The 13,108-nt window shown below is 37.0% G+C and overlaps 1 protein-coding gene across 1 annotated transcript; it reads left to right on the forward strand.

Annotated features, from left to right (window-relative positions):
- Window positions 1-4,097: 4,097 nt before the first annotated feature.
- Window positions 4,098-5,057, forward strand: LOC149152304 (uncharacterized). Its single transcript, XM_089443444.1, has one exon. The coding sequence runs from the start codon at window positions 4,098-4,100 to the stop codon at window positions 5,055-5,057; it is 960 nt and encodes a 319-aa protein (XP_089299570.1).
- The last annotated feature ends 8,051 nt before the right edge of the window (window positions 5,058-13,108 follow it).

Raw genomic sequence — 13,108 nt, forward strand, 5'->3', positions numbered from 1 at the left:
CGCACCCTGCGCATTCAATTACCTACGAGCGTGTCCGCTCTCGGCCGCCGTGCTCCGTGCGGACGGATCCGGTTGGAGCTCTCTCCACTGCGTGCGTATTGATTAATGGAGGCCTGCACTGGTTTTTGACAGGCCCATCCCCTAGGGCTTGCGGTCATGGAGGCACTGGGCTCTTCCCAGGCGCCCCCTCATCCTCCTCCGCCTCTCTCGCCTTCTGAGGCCTTCAATCGGCTTCTGGCAAGGCTTCCAAAGAAGAAGAACTTTGAAGTCACGAAATTTGTCAAAAAGCTGGATGATATCCCAGTGATCTCTCTCCCTCCTGAAACCCCGATCCAAGTTGCTTTGTCTTTGGCTGAACGGGCTCTCATCGGCCAGTTTACTGGGTTATGGCCGTCTCCAAAAACCACTAAGAGCTGGGTAAACAGAAATTGGGCACCGTTGATCAAAGAAAATGTTACTTCTTACTTTCTGGGGAGAGGATACTTCCTCTTCGAATTCACTGCAAAGGAAGACAAAGATCTGATCTTCCAAAACGGCCCCTACTTCATGGGCCCTCAGGGTTTGTATCTGAACAAATGGACCCTGGATTTCGATCCGGCAGTAGATGTGCCCAAAGCAGTTCCGGTGTGGTTTAGACTCCCGAATCTCCCAATCCATTGTTGGAATTGGGACTCTCTGATGCACATTGGAAATGCCTTGGGAAAATTTATAGACTGAGCGAACAATAAGGACCAATACGTCTGCGCCAGGATTTGTGTAGAAGTAGATCTGGAGGTAGGGCTTCCTGAGGCCATCAAAATAAATGTAGGAAGCTGGACGCATCTGCAGAAACTGGATTATGAGCAGTTGCCCTTCAAATGTCAGAAATGTCATGTTTATGGTCATTTCGCCAAAGGCTGTCCAACCAACAACGAGGCTGTGCAGGGAAAGGAGGATGGACGGAATCAAGTCAAGCATTCCAAACCTACTAAGTCACAGAAGCCGGGAGGATCTAGTGGCAAAGGACCCCATCAGTCTTCTGCTCAACATATTCTGACTAATCCAACTTCAGAAAATATGTTTGACCCTCTCAGCTTGCAACCAGAGAAAACCCAGGAGGTAGAGATCCAAAAGGAGACAGAAGCTACTCAGGAGATCGAGAACCAAAAACTAGGCTCTCCAAGCAAAGGTACATCTTCAGCCTCCCTCAAAGGTACAAGCGCTGAAAACCCCAAAGGTAAGAACTTAGAAGATAATGAAGAAGAGCAGAACACGGATGAGTCAGAGGAGGAAGGAGAAATAGGAGAGTCCCAAACCTCGGTAAGAAGATCTACGAGAGGCCGTAAAACGGATAGGGAAAAAAGAGAGGAGGAGACGTACAAGGAAAAATTACAAGGTAGCCAGCCAACTCTGGAAAAATTGCTAGCCTCAAAGCCTAGGATGCCGAAAAGCCAGCCCCAAGGCTCCAAGGGAGCCCACCAGAAACATAAATAATGAAGGTCATCTCCTGGAATTGCAGAGGTATGGGGAGTAAAGTCAAGGAAGAAGCCATGAGAAGCCTGATAAGAACAGAAACTCTAGACATACTTCTCATCTAGGAGACTAAGCTGGAAGACATAGTCTTCCTTCAAGCAAGCAAGAAACTTTGGTTTAAAAGTGAAGCAAGAGCAGTCTCTGCCAGGGGCGCCTCGGGAGGGATTGGCACTCTATGGAATGCTAATAAATTTGCAGCCATCAGTGAGGCTAGCAATACTCACTGGTTGCTGCTGAAAATGCAGAATTTGGATACTAAAGAAATACACTGCATCTTCAACGTATACTCTCCAGTCAGTGCGGGGGAAAAAAAGGTTTGTTGGGACTCGATAAGACATCAAGCAGACTTAATGAACCTGGAAAATATTATTATTGCTGGAGACCTCAATCTCACCCTTCACTCGTCTGAAAAAAGGGGAGGTAGTGCAGTCCGAGATCCGGCAAGGGAATGGGCGGAGGATCTCATGCAAGACTGGGACTTGCTGGATATCAAGCCTTCTTCCGGTAAGTACTCTTGGACCAATAAAAGAATAGGCCCTGGTCGTATTGCTGCCAAATTAGACAAATTTTTCATTCAAAGTTCCTACTTGTTGCTTGGCTTAGAGCCCAAAATACACATCCTTGTTAGTAGTATTTCGGATCATAAACCCATAAAGCTAGATCTTCTAGCCCATCTCGATCTGGGTCCTATTCCCTTTAGATTCAGTCCCCTCTGGGTTAAGGAGCCAGACTTCATGCAATTAGTCAAGGATTTTTGGAGTCAACCTGTTAAAGGTTCTCCTTTCTATATCTGGGAAGAAAAGCTCAGAAGGGTAAAAGGAGCACTAAAAAGATGGGCCAAAAACCTGTCCAAACCTGATATAGAAAGAAAAAATATTAAAGTCTCCCTAGCCACTCATCGAACGCATATGGAAAATGCTAGAGTCACAGAGGAACTGCTGGATCAAGAGGCCCATCTGCAACAACGCTATCATAAGGCCTGTTTAGCTGAAGAGGAATACTGGAGATTAAAATCTCGTAATCTCTGGCTCAAAGCAGGGGACAGAAACACTACTTTTTTCCATAAGCAAGCACAGATCAGAAAATGCTTCAACATTATCTATGAGATTAAGGAGGATAGAGACACTTACAAGGAGTTTGCAGACATTAAGAAAGCAGCCTATGCCCATTTTCTAAATCTATACAACGAAGAAAAGGATCAGCAACAATCCCTAGATTTGTTAGACTTTATTCCTTCTACAATTTCTCCTCGTATGAACGAAATCTTGGAGGCCAAAGTCACTAAAGACGAAATTAAAAAATCCCTTTATGATATGGATCCGGATAAGGCCCTTGGACCAGATGGCTTCTCTGCCAGGTTTCTCCAAGTCTGCTGGCCGATTGTCGAAAAGGACCTGCTCAAAATGATTTGAAAGTCACAAAACACTCAGAAAATAGGTGGCAGCACAAATTCTGCCTTCTTAGCCCTCATACCTAAGGAAAAATGCGCCATCAACTTCAATAGATTTCATCTGATTTCCTTATGCAATACTGGGTACAAACTATTCACAAAAGTAATAACAAATAGACTGAAGCACATTCTTCCCAAAATAATTCCCGAGAATCAAGGAGGCTTCATCCAAGGGAGGCAGATCGTGGATAACTTCACCCTAGTGCAGAAGGCAATCCATTCTAGTCTTCTTCGAAAAGAACAAGGGATGGTGATTAAACTTGATTTAGCAAATGCCTTTGATCGAGTAAATCATAGTTTTCTTTTAAAAGTCATGAGCAGGTTTGGTTTTGGAACAAATTTCATTAACTGGATCCGGGCATGCATCTCGGAGCCATGGATTGCTCCCCTTGTAAATGGAAGAGCCACGAATTTTTTCAAAGCTTCGAGAGGGCGTAGGCAGGGGTGTCCCCTTTCCCCTATGTTATTCGTCATCCAAGCCTCTATTCTCAGCGTTCTGTTAGACAAAAAAATGCAAGATCAAGATATTAATGGACTGTGTATAGCAAGAGGGGTCAAGAACATTAATCATGCCTTATTTGCGGATGACACTCTGCTCTTGGGTGCTGCCTCTCTCTCCTCTGCCTCAAAATTCAAAGCAGTTCTGGAAGAATTTAGCAAGGGCTCAGGCAGCGTTGTAAACAAGAATAAATGCCACATCTTCAGTTGGAATACCATGCCCAGACTGCTCTCTGCTACTTATAGATGTCTGGGGTTTGCAGCCTCCTCCTCTTGGACTTCTTTCAAATACTTGGGCCTTCCTGTTGTTCACAAAAGACCTGCAAGCAAAGACTGGCTTCCTCAGCTCGAAAAATTCCAGTTTAAGATCCAGGCCTGGGGTTTCACCTGGCTCAACTCTATTGGAAAAACTGTCCCTATCAAATCAGTGGTTTCTAGCCTCCCTCTATTTCAATTTGCCAAGATGCTCGCACTAGCAATCATATTAAAAAAAATGGAAGAGTTCATTTGGAGGTTCTTTTGGAAGGGGGGAAAACATAACGAAAACAAGATTCCCCTTATCAGTTGGGAATCCATTTCCAAGCCTCTGTGGGAGGGTGGTTTAAACTTCAAAAACTTTGGCCAGCAGAATGTGGCTATGGTAGCTAAGATCATCTGGAGGATCATCGTGCCCAATCCTGGCTGGGCCCAATTGGCACTCTGGAAAAAATACTTCCGAGGTCCACGTTCTAGCTGCTTAGACAAGGTGATCCGCTTGCCCAACTCGTCTTTCCTCAAGCTATACGCCAAAGCTGCTCCTCTAATCAAGGATCACGCCCACTGGATCCCTGGAAACGACAAAAAGATAAACATTTGGACTGATAAAATCATGCAAATGGATCCGATTGAAGACAGAGCCCCCACTGGAGCGCTACGAGACTGGATGGATAGAGAGGGGCTGAGTACGCTGTGGGACATTTCTCTTTGGAACGACACTGATTGGGCAGGGTGGAAAAGAATTGAAGTGCCAGTCCATCTGACCAACGAATGGGCCACGCTGATCGATCTTCTACATGGTCTGGCGCCCACACATAGGAGGAAAAAAGATGCGAAAGGCTGGGGGCTGAAAGCCAGAGGCTATACTGTCTCCGCAGGATATGCTAAGTTGAACGAGAGACCACATGTCCCCCCCAATCCAACACCTTGGCAGGGGGTCTGGCGTTTCCAGTCATGGCCCAAAATTGATTTTTTTGCCTGGCTTCTCTGTCATGGCAGAATCCTAACATTTGACAGATTGCAGAAAAAAGGCTTCTACCGTCCCTCTATTTGCTCGCTTTGCAATGAAAATGCTGAGACTGCATCCCATTTAACTCTGGAATGCATCTTCTCCAAGCAGATTTGGTTCTCCCTTATTTACTCCTTGGATCCCAACTTTCTGCTCCCTTGTTCCATCGCTGATCTTTTCTCAAATTGGGCAAACAAATATCCTGGTCCTCCTCCTAAAAACCTGATAACAAAACAACATGGGCCATTCTTCCAAAAGTTATTTGCTTGTAGATATGGCTTGAATGCAACAGAAGAATCTTCAGAAATTCTAGACAGCATCACAAGGCCGTAGAAGTCAAGATCAAATGTCAATTAATGGAATGCCTGACTAATATAAAAAACGATACTAGCCTCAGCCAGCAGGATATTGCTTGTGGTTCACTCCTTGACTTACAATTTCAACCAGCAGTCAAAATTGTCCCTCCTCTTAAAGACTGGCAAATAAGGAAATCAAAATCAAACTTTCAAGACTGGCTTAAATCACATTCAAGGCACTCTCTCTTTTTTGATGGGGCAGCTAAGGGCAATCCGAGCAGAGCTGGCGTAGGAGGTGTTGTTGTAAATTCAATTGGGGAAAAAATACACTCTTATGCTTGGGGGCTTGGACACTCAACCAGCACTCAAGCTGAGGCTTTGGCACTCTTGCAAGGCCTCAAGACCCTTAAGGATCTAAACATAAAGGAAGCAACAATTATAGGCGACTCCTAGATCATTATAAACGCAATGGTCTCCAATACCCCAGCTTCAGATCTTAAGCTAGCTAGGCTGATATTCAGAATTAAGGGCTTGGAAAACGCGTTTCAGAAATTGAATTACTATCATGTGTTGAGAACTCATAATAAAGATGCGTACAGTGAAGCCAACAAAGCTGCCCTCCTCTTCGCCGGGTTCAAGATGAAAGATGGAGAAGAATCATGGGAACCCATCCCATAAGCTATTTATCATCATGTTTTACTGCTTGATCTTAAATAAATTTGTTTGTATTTCCAAGTGGGGAAAAATTTCAGAAATAGAATCTATAGAAACCCAAGCAAGAAAGAAGACCTCAAGTTTCAGCAGCATTCTCATTCTCAACAGTGAGATGCACCAGGATTTAGACATCCTCATTGTAAACAGATTTTCGGCATTCAGGCCAAGATGAATATAATCACTCCATAACCGTTTCTGTATAAAAAAAAAAAAAAAAAAAAAAAAAAAAAAAAAAATTCTTACATGTTTTTTTTTTAACAAAAAATATGCTCTTTTTTATTTTATTTTATTTACTAGTGTTTTAATTTTTTTCGTTAAATATATATATATATATATATATATATATATATATATATATATATTTAACAATGTGTTTTTAAATTTATTTATTTGTTTTTTATTATATATATATTTTCCTTGTTTTTGCTAATGTGTTTTTTTTTTGTATTTTTTTTTACTTACTTATATATATATATATATTTTGTTTTTTCCAAATTCTTCTATCATTTTTTTTAATATTAATTTTACTAGTTTTTTTTTTTTTTCGTTAATTTTCTATTATTTATTTATTTATTTATTTTAACTACTTTCTTTTTTTTCTTCTTCTTTTAGTTTTTGCTAATGAATTTTTTTAATTTCTCAATTTTTACTATATATATATATATATATATATATATATATATATATTCCAAATTCTTTTATGGTTTATGAGATTATTTTTTTTAACATTTTTCATTTTTTATTTTTGTCTTTTTTATTTTTATATATTTTTATATTTTCTTTTTAGAGACAATTATTTCATGTGGATTGAAAATTTAATTAACGATGTATAGATATGTAGGAATATCGAAAATGCAAAATATCGACCTTCTTCTTTAAATATGCAAATCAATAAAAACCTCACTACAAAAAAATAAAAAATAAAAATAAAAATAAAAACAAGAAAATATGAAGAAGAATATCTTCTTCCAAAATTATTAAATTTACAAAATAATTATTCACATTTCATACATTAGAAAATTTAAAGTAAAAAAATAGGTCTTTTAAAAAAAGGGTCTGATGCAAAATAACCACTTTTTTAAATCAGCATGAAAATCACTACCATTCTAAAACGCAACGTACATAAAAAAAAATTAAAGCACCAAAAACTATGCTCTAAAAAAAACATGTGTGTTTTGCATCACACCTTTTCAAAATCGGGTCACTTTTTTGCTATCTCTACAAAACGGGTAACAGTATCAGTTCCCATTTCAAAGTTTACGTTGATTTGTTTACAAGTAGTAAATGCTACTAATTACTCGAATGATGTGTTGATTACATGTCAATTCACCAAATAAATACCGAAAATACTGTTTTATAATATCGATAGATATGATCATCTTGATATGTTTACAATGAGCAATCATTTCATAATGCATCAAAATAAATTATATTAAGCACTCGAATGATGGAATATTGCATCTCTGTAATGTAATAACTATAATAATCTAGCTCTCTATGCAGAGTGTGGAGGTGTGGAGGAAGATTCCATTGTGCTTCCTTTGCACCTATTCACTCAATAATTATTTAAAAAACTATAAACATTAAAATTTAGAAAAGTAATTAATACAATTAAAAATATCAGGAAAAGAACAAAATATGTGTACAAGTCATTGATTCCAGAACGCCATAACATCATTTTATTTGTGATTGTATTGTTCCTTCCTTGTGTCTCATGGGAAAATTGTAGCATGAACAAACATGAACCAAGAAAAAAGAACCAATTGTAAAATTCAATAGGATTTTATTTGCATAAGCTATAAATATATAATGATTTTACCTTTACTCTGGTACGAATGCTTATGATTTTGATAGTACTTTCTATTAAATTTTGAAAATATATCTGTTAATCATAGGATTAAACTTTAATTAAGTTTTTTAATATTCGCTAATCCGTGCTGCAGTAGGGGGGTTGATATGTGTGGAGGGGTAATGTAGATGGAGGTGTAGAAATGAGGGAACAAAGGTTCTATCGCATAGATCTCCATTCCACACATCCCTCTAATCTGCTAGAATGGATACTGGTTATGGAGCCATGAGATCTTGTTGATTTTTTTATGACTAGTAAATACTATTAAGCACTCGAATGATGTCTTGATTATACATCAATTCACTGAATAAATGACAAAAAAGACTATTTTATAATATCGATGGATATGATCTTCTTGATTTGTTAACAAGCAGTAATCATTACATAATGTGTTAGAGTAAATGTTATTAAGCATTGGAACGATGTCCCAACTGCGTGTTGATTCACTAAATAAATGCTTATGTTTATTAGGAAGGGAGATTTTGTTAATCGTAGGATTAAGCCTTAATTATTATTTTAATATGCTATTAAACACTTGAAGGGTGTCCTAATCATGTGTTGATTCGCTATTTACTAGAAATGAAAGTTCTGTTAATCATAAAATCGAGTCTGAATTTTATTTTTTAATCCACTAAATCGTGTTGCAGAAGGTTGATTGAATCTATGTAACATTTCACCAAAATGTTGCTGCCATATGAGGCAATATGCGGAAGAAGTGTGCGGAGAGAGTCTGCACATCATTTCAATTTACCATGACAGATCTTGCTGTGGAAACCTATGCATCTTCTTGACTTGTTTACAAGCAGCAAATTTTATTAAAAACTCAAATGATTTGTTGATTATGCGTTAATTCACTGAATAAATGCCAAAAAGACTCTTTTAGAATATCGATAGATACGATTTTATTAATATGTTTACAACCAGTAATAAATACATAATGCGTTAGAGTAAATGAAAATGCTTAAGCACTCGAGAAATGGCCTGATTGTATGATTAAGCCTTAATTATTTTTTTATTGTTGAGTGCGGAGTTGTCTGCACTGCAATAAGTATCTATCACTACAAGATACCACAACTTTGCAAACATTTCTGTTTTAGCATAGTTTTACCATATATGGTTTTGCTTCACACTTTCCATTTCTCATGTGTTTTGGTACGAAATGATTTCAACAATTTGCACACCATGTGTTGTCATTACAAATATTTCGTGATATGATATTTAGTTAAAATATGATTAATGCTTTGATTGCAATTGATTAATACTAATGTTTCATTTTGGAAAGCAAAACATTTTCTTTTCTTGGTAATCCTTGATTGTCGTGGTATAATGTGACATGTACAACGATATGGATAACATGCTCATGTTTAGCCCCCATAATAATGACATGTGTCAATCAGATAAACACCCGCACTAATTCTTCAGTTAAATGACATCAAGTTCGTCGTCTTACAAATTTTGTTAGTCTGTGCTATCCACTAGGTCTAAACGACACACTATGAATTCACATTGAAAACAAATATCTAAGTCTCACGTGGCTAGTGTGGTGTACTATCATCTGTCACTTATTTTGGAAACATATGCATCTTACTGCGTTTGCTTACTTTGGGCAATATGTCATTGCGTGGAGTGAGGAAGTACAAATGAAGCTTTCATTATTCTTCTTCCACACTCCACAGAATGAAAGCTTCCTCTGCATCTTCGGACTTTGCGCAATGAAAGATTCCTCCGCACCTTAGCACTTCGCACAATGAAATTTGTCTCTGAATCTCAGAGTGAAATTGATATATAAATGTTATGCCACTTGAATTTTCGGGTTTTCACTTGCTTCATACATAATATTGTTGAGTGTTTAGCTCGCCTCCATTTAATCCAACAACTGTTATAAAATCAGGGTGCAGAGGTGTGGAAAAGCTTTCATTGTAAGAAGTGCAAAGGCGTGGCTTGCATAAATGATTGCGAAAATGGAGAATTCTCCAATAACGACAAAACGTGAACCCCGCATAAAGAGGTAGGGACTATGCTGCTATGTAGCTATTACCCTTGCTTTTTGTTTTCAACACCACTATATAATATCTTGATAAAAAAAGCATTCACTACTTAAGAAAAAAAGGAATTCACTATAATTCATAAGAGCGAATGTATTTGCAATTTTCTTTGAAACCATATTAAATTTGTACTTTGGAGACATATAAAGTTAAATTTTAAGTGATTTAATTAATGGACAAATTTCCTTTTTAAAATTTATTTAATAAATAGATAAATTTATTTCTAAAATTTAAAATTTAAAATTTTAATGATTTAATTTATTTTAAAACAAATTATAATTTATTTATATAATAAAATCTTATGATTTAAGCCCACGAGGTGTAGAGAAGATGGTGACATAATTTCCTATTAAGGAACTTCGTGGTGTAAAGGCCATCAGTTTGAAATTACATGGGAAAAAATCTAGCCATGCTAAGGGCTAGTGTGACCCAGGTCAGGTGCAATCCCTCGACGATTTTGATAGCTTAAATGCCCCTTGGTTGTGATTTCTCAAGCCACAGGTTAAGCGTGCTAGTTATAGTGCTCCTGGTTTGACTGACCCTATTATGACATTAGCCTTGATAGATTATTCTTTGAGGACCTGAGGTTGAGGATATGGACATTTGAATCTTACTATGAATGGATGTGATAATAATTATTTTTCCAGTTTGATGTTATGATGATAATAATTATGTTGAGTCTGTTTTATTACTATGTCTCTTGTATGATGTCATTATGTGTATGTTTGCATTAGTTCTTGTTGAGTTATTAAGATGTTGATGATTATGTCATGATGATGATTTAACATACACAATTATATTGTTGAATAATCGTATGAATAAAAAATTATTGATGATCATTTAGTGTGGCATGATACCACCCAAATGCACTTGCATGTGATGAGTCGAAAACCTCTAGTTTGGTTTGAATTGCATATTATTGTTTCAAGAATTTTTCAAAGTTCAACTTAAAATTCTGTTAAAATTCTAATGACATGATAATGACTATAGGAACATGTTAGTTGCTTGGCTGAACGTCTCACATATGGTTGAGGGAGTTGTACAAATAGAGGGAACTTCATGGGAGGGGTGGGACAATGTTGTTGATCTCACCTACTATCACTCTTGTTGTAACTTGGGATGGAAGGTGTGGGATACCTTTGCCTTGAAGAATCACAATGTTGTGGGGGTAGGCTCCAGATTAGGTCACTTATGAGGATTTTACTGGGTGTGTGCATCAAGACAAATTCCTCCATCCCCATCACCATTAGTATCACTATAGAAGGAAACATAAGAGAGGATAACAGTGTTCGTGATTGTACCTAGATATTCCCCTTTTAGTCAATAGATGCTTGCATGGAAAGTAAGGTGGCACCCTTGGAACTTCAAGGGAAATTCTTGAACGCTGACATGGCAACCTAATTGACATCACGAAGAAATTTCTTGGTGTGGCACCCTTGGAAATTTGAAAAGAAGTCCTTGAAGAGAATGATCGACTTGGCACACTTGGCATCAAGAAGAAATTACCAAAATAAAATCAAGATATGAAACTCTAACTAATTCACATAAGGTGGTATATCAGTTTTAGAATCACGATAATTAAATCAATAATAAAACTTTGGGTAAAGGGATAATAGGAATAAATGAAAAATTGTACCACTTGAGAACTCTACCCTTCCCATGTTTGGAAAATATTAGGTAGATAATGTGCATAAGTGTTTAATAAGTAAAAGAGGGGGGAGTCGGGGATGTAGAGTCTCAATGTGTTGTGCCTTTGATGGATTAAGGCACAACTAGTGAGAAGATTGATAGCTGAGGTTTAGTGGCCAGATGGACTTGGAGCATTGATAGAGACAGGAGCTACAGATTGGGAGCCGAAGGTCTGGGCAGGTACAGGGTACGACTGAGAGGAGCTAAGAGAGAGTGCTATAGCTAGATGGTTAGAGTATCTTGTCAAGGGTAGATTTGTTGTCCATGGATTGACACCAAACCTCAATTTTGTATTCTTGTACTAATGGATGTATGAGGGCCATTATCACTAGTACATGAGCCCTAGACTACTGTATTATTCAGTTTGATTAATATAATGAAGTAGGGTTAAAAATTGTAAAAAGTTGTCTATATTTTGTGCACTAGTAGATTTATTATTGTTTATATTCCACTGCACAAAGTAGTTTCCTTATGACCTTTGGTTTGGTAGCGTTAACGATTTAAGATTCTATCCCAGACACCAAGATCGTGGAAAAACAACAAGACGAATGAGAAAATTCTAATTTTATAGTGAATACGACTATAGTGATTTTGGTATAGTGGAGGTTTTATTTTGAGAGAGGGACTCTTAAGAAAAGAGTGCTCTCCTCCACTGACTAGCACTTCTCCACTACCTTACATCCCCATTGCAACTCAGGGGTCCATGGGGAAGAAGAGTACCCAAGGAGTAGGCTAGGAGGTCAAATGGTGAGTCGATGATGTTCTGCCAGGGACACTACATCCTTCACACCCATACGTGGACAACCACAAGGGAGCACAATAATAAATAAAGTCGAGTTGATTCTCCATCCCTTTAGTGAATGGTACTTTGGGTTACATAAATTTCCACTATATGTTTATTGTATTGCATTAAATTGTATAATTTAATTATGGATGAACTGACCTTAAAGTGTTATGTGTATTGCATATTGGTGTGTGGTTTATTATGTGATTCAATTATAGTTATTTTTCATGGTTAAATGAATGTCAAATGGAAATTCTTAGTTTGTCTCATTCCCGGTAATACAGTATCATGGGATTGTCTCTCTATTTCATTAAAAGAATATATATAATGTCTTGTATTCCTTAAATTGAGAGTTATCAGTGTTGCATGCGGTTGCTATTTTTAATTTTTTTGGGTAAATAAGGTTATAGGGGATGTCTCTACACTTGGTATGAGAGCATAGGTTCAAACTCTAGGACCTGTGATCCCATTAAGGTTAATTAACATCAATGACATGATATGTTCTCATTAACTATTGTTATAAAACATGTGTGAGATCATATTTTAGATGTAGTATAATTATTATTAATTTGCTAAAATAAGTCGCTATAGATTGTCAGGGAATAACATGATATGTTCTCATTAACTATTGTTATAAAACATGTGTGAGATCATATTTTAGATGTAGTATAATTATTATTAATTTGCTAAAATAAGTCGTTATAGATTGTCAGGGAATAACTTAATATTAATATATATCCACAAAAAGGAGCTAAGGTTAAATAAAATTTTGTATACGTCAAACTCATACAACATCTTCTTAAAACTAGATTAGTTTTTCAATCTTTCCTACCAATTAGTGGGAAAAGACTAAAAGGTAAAACAACATTGAAACTTCTTCGTATATATATATATATATATATATATATATATAGGCATAAGGAATATATATAGAAAATGAAAATTACAGGTAGGTCTATATTGCTTATCTTCAAACCATTACTTTATGATCTCTCTTTGCTTAAAAA

Source organism: Pinus tabuliformis, chromosome 9 (assembly GCF_031772625.1).
Source record: "Pinus tabuliformis cultivar Carrire ecotype Pingquan chromosome 9, CPIR1, whole genome shotgun sequence".
Lineage (NCBI taxonomy): Eukaryota > Viridiplantae > Streptophyta > Pinopsida > Pinales > Pinaceae > Pinus > Pinus tabuliformis.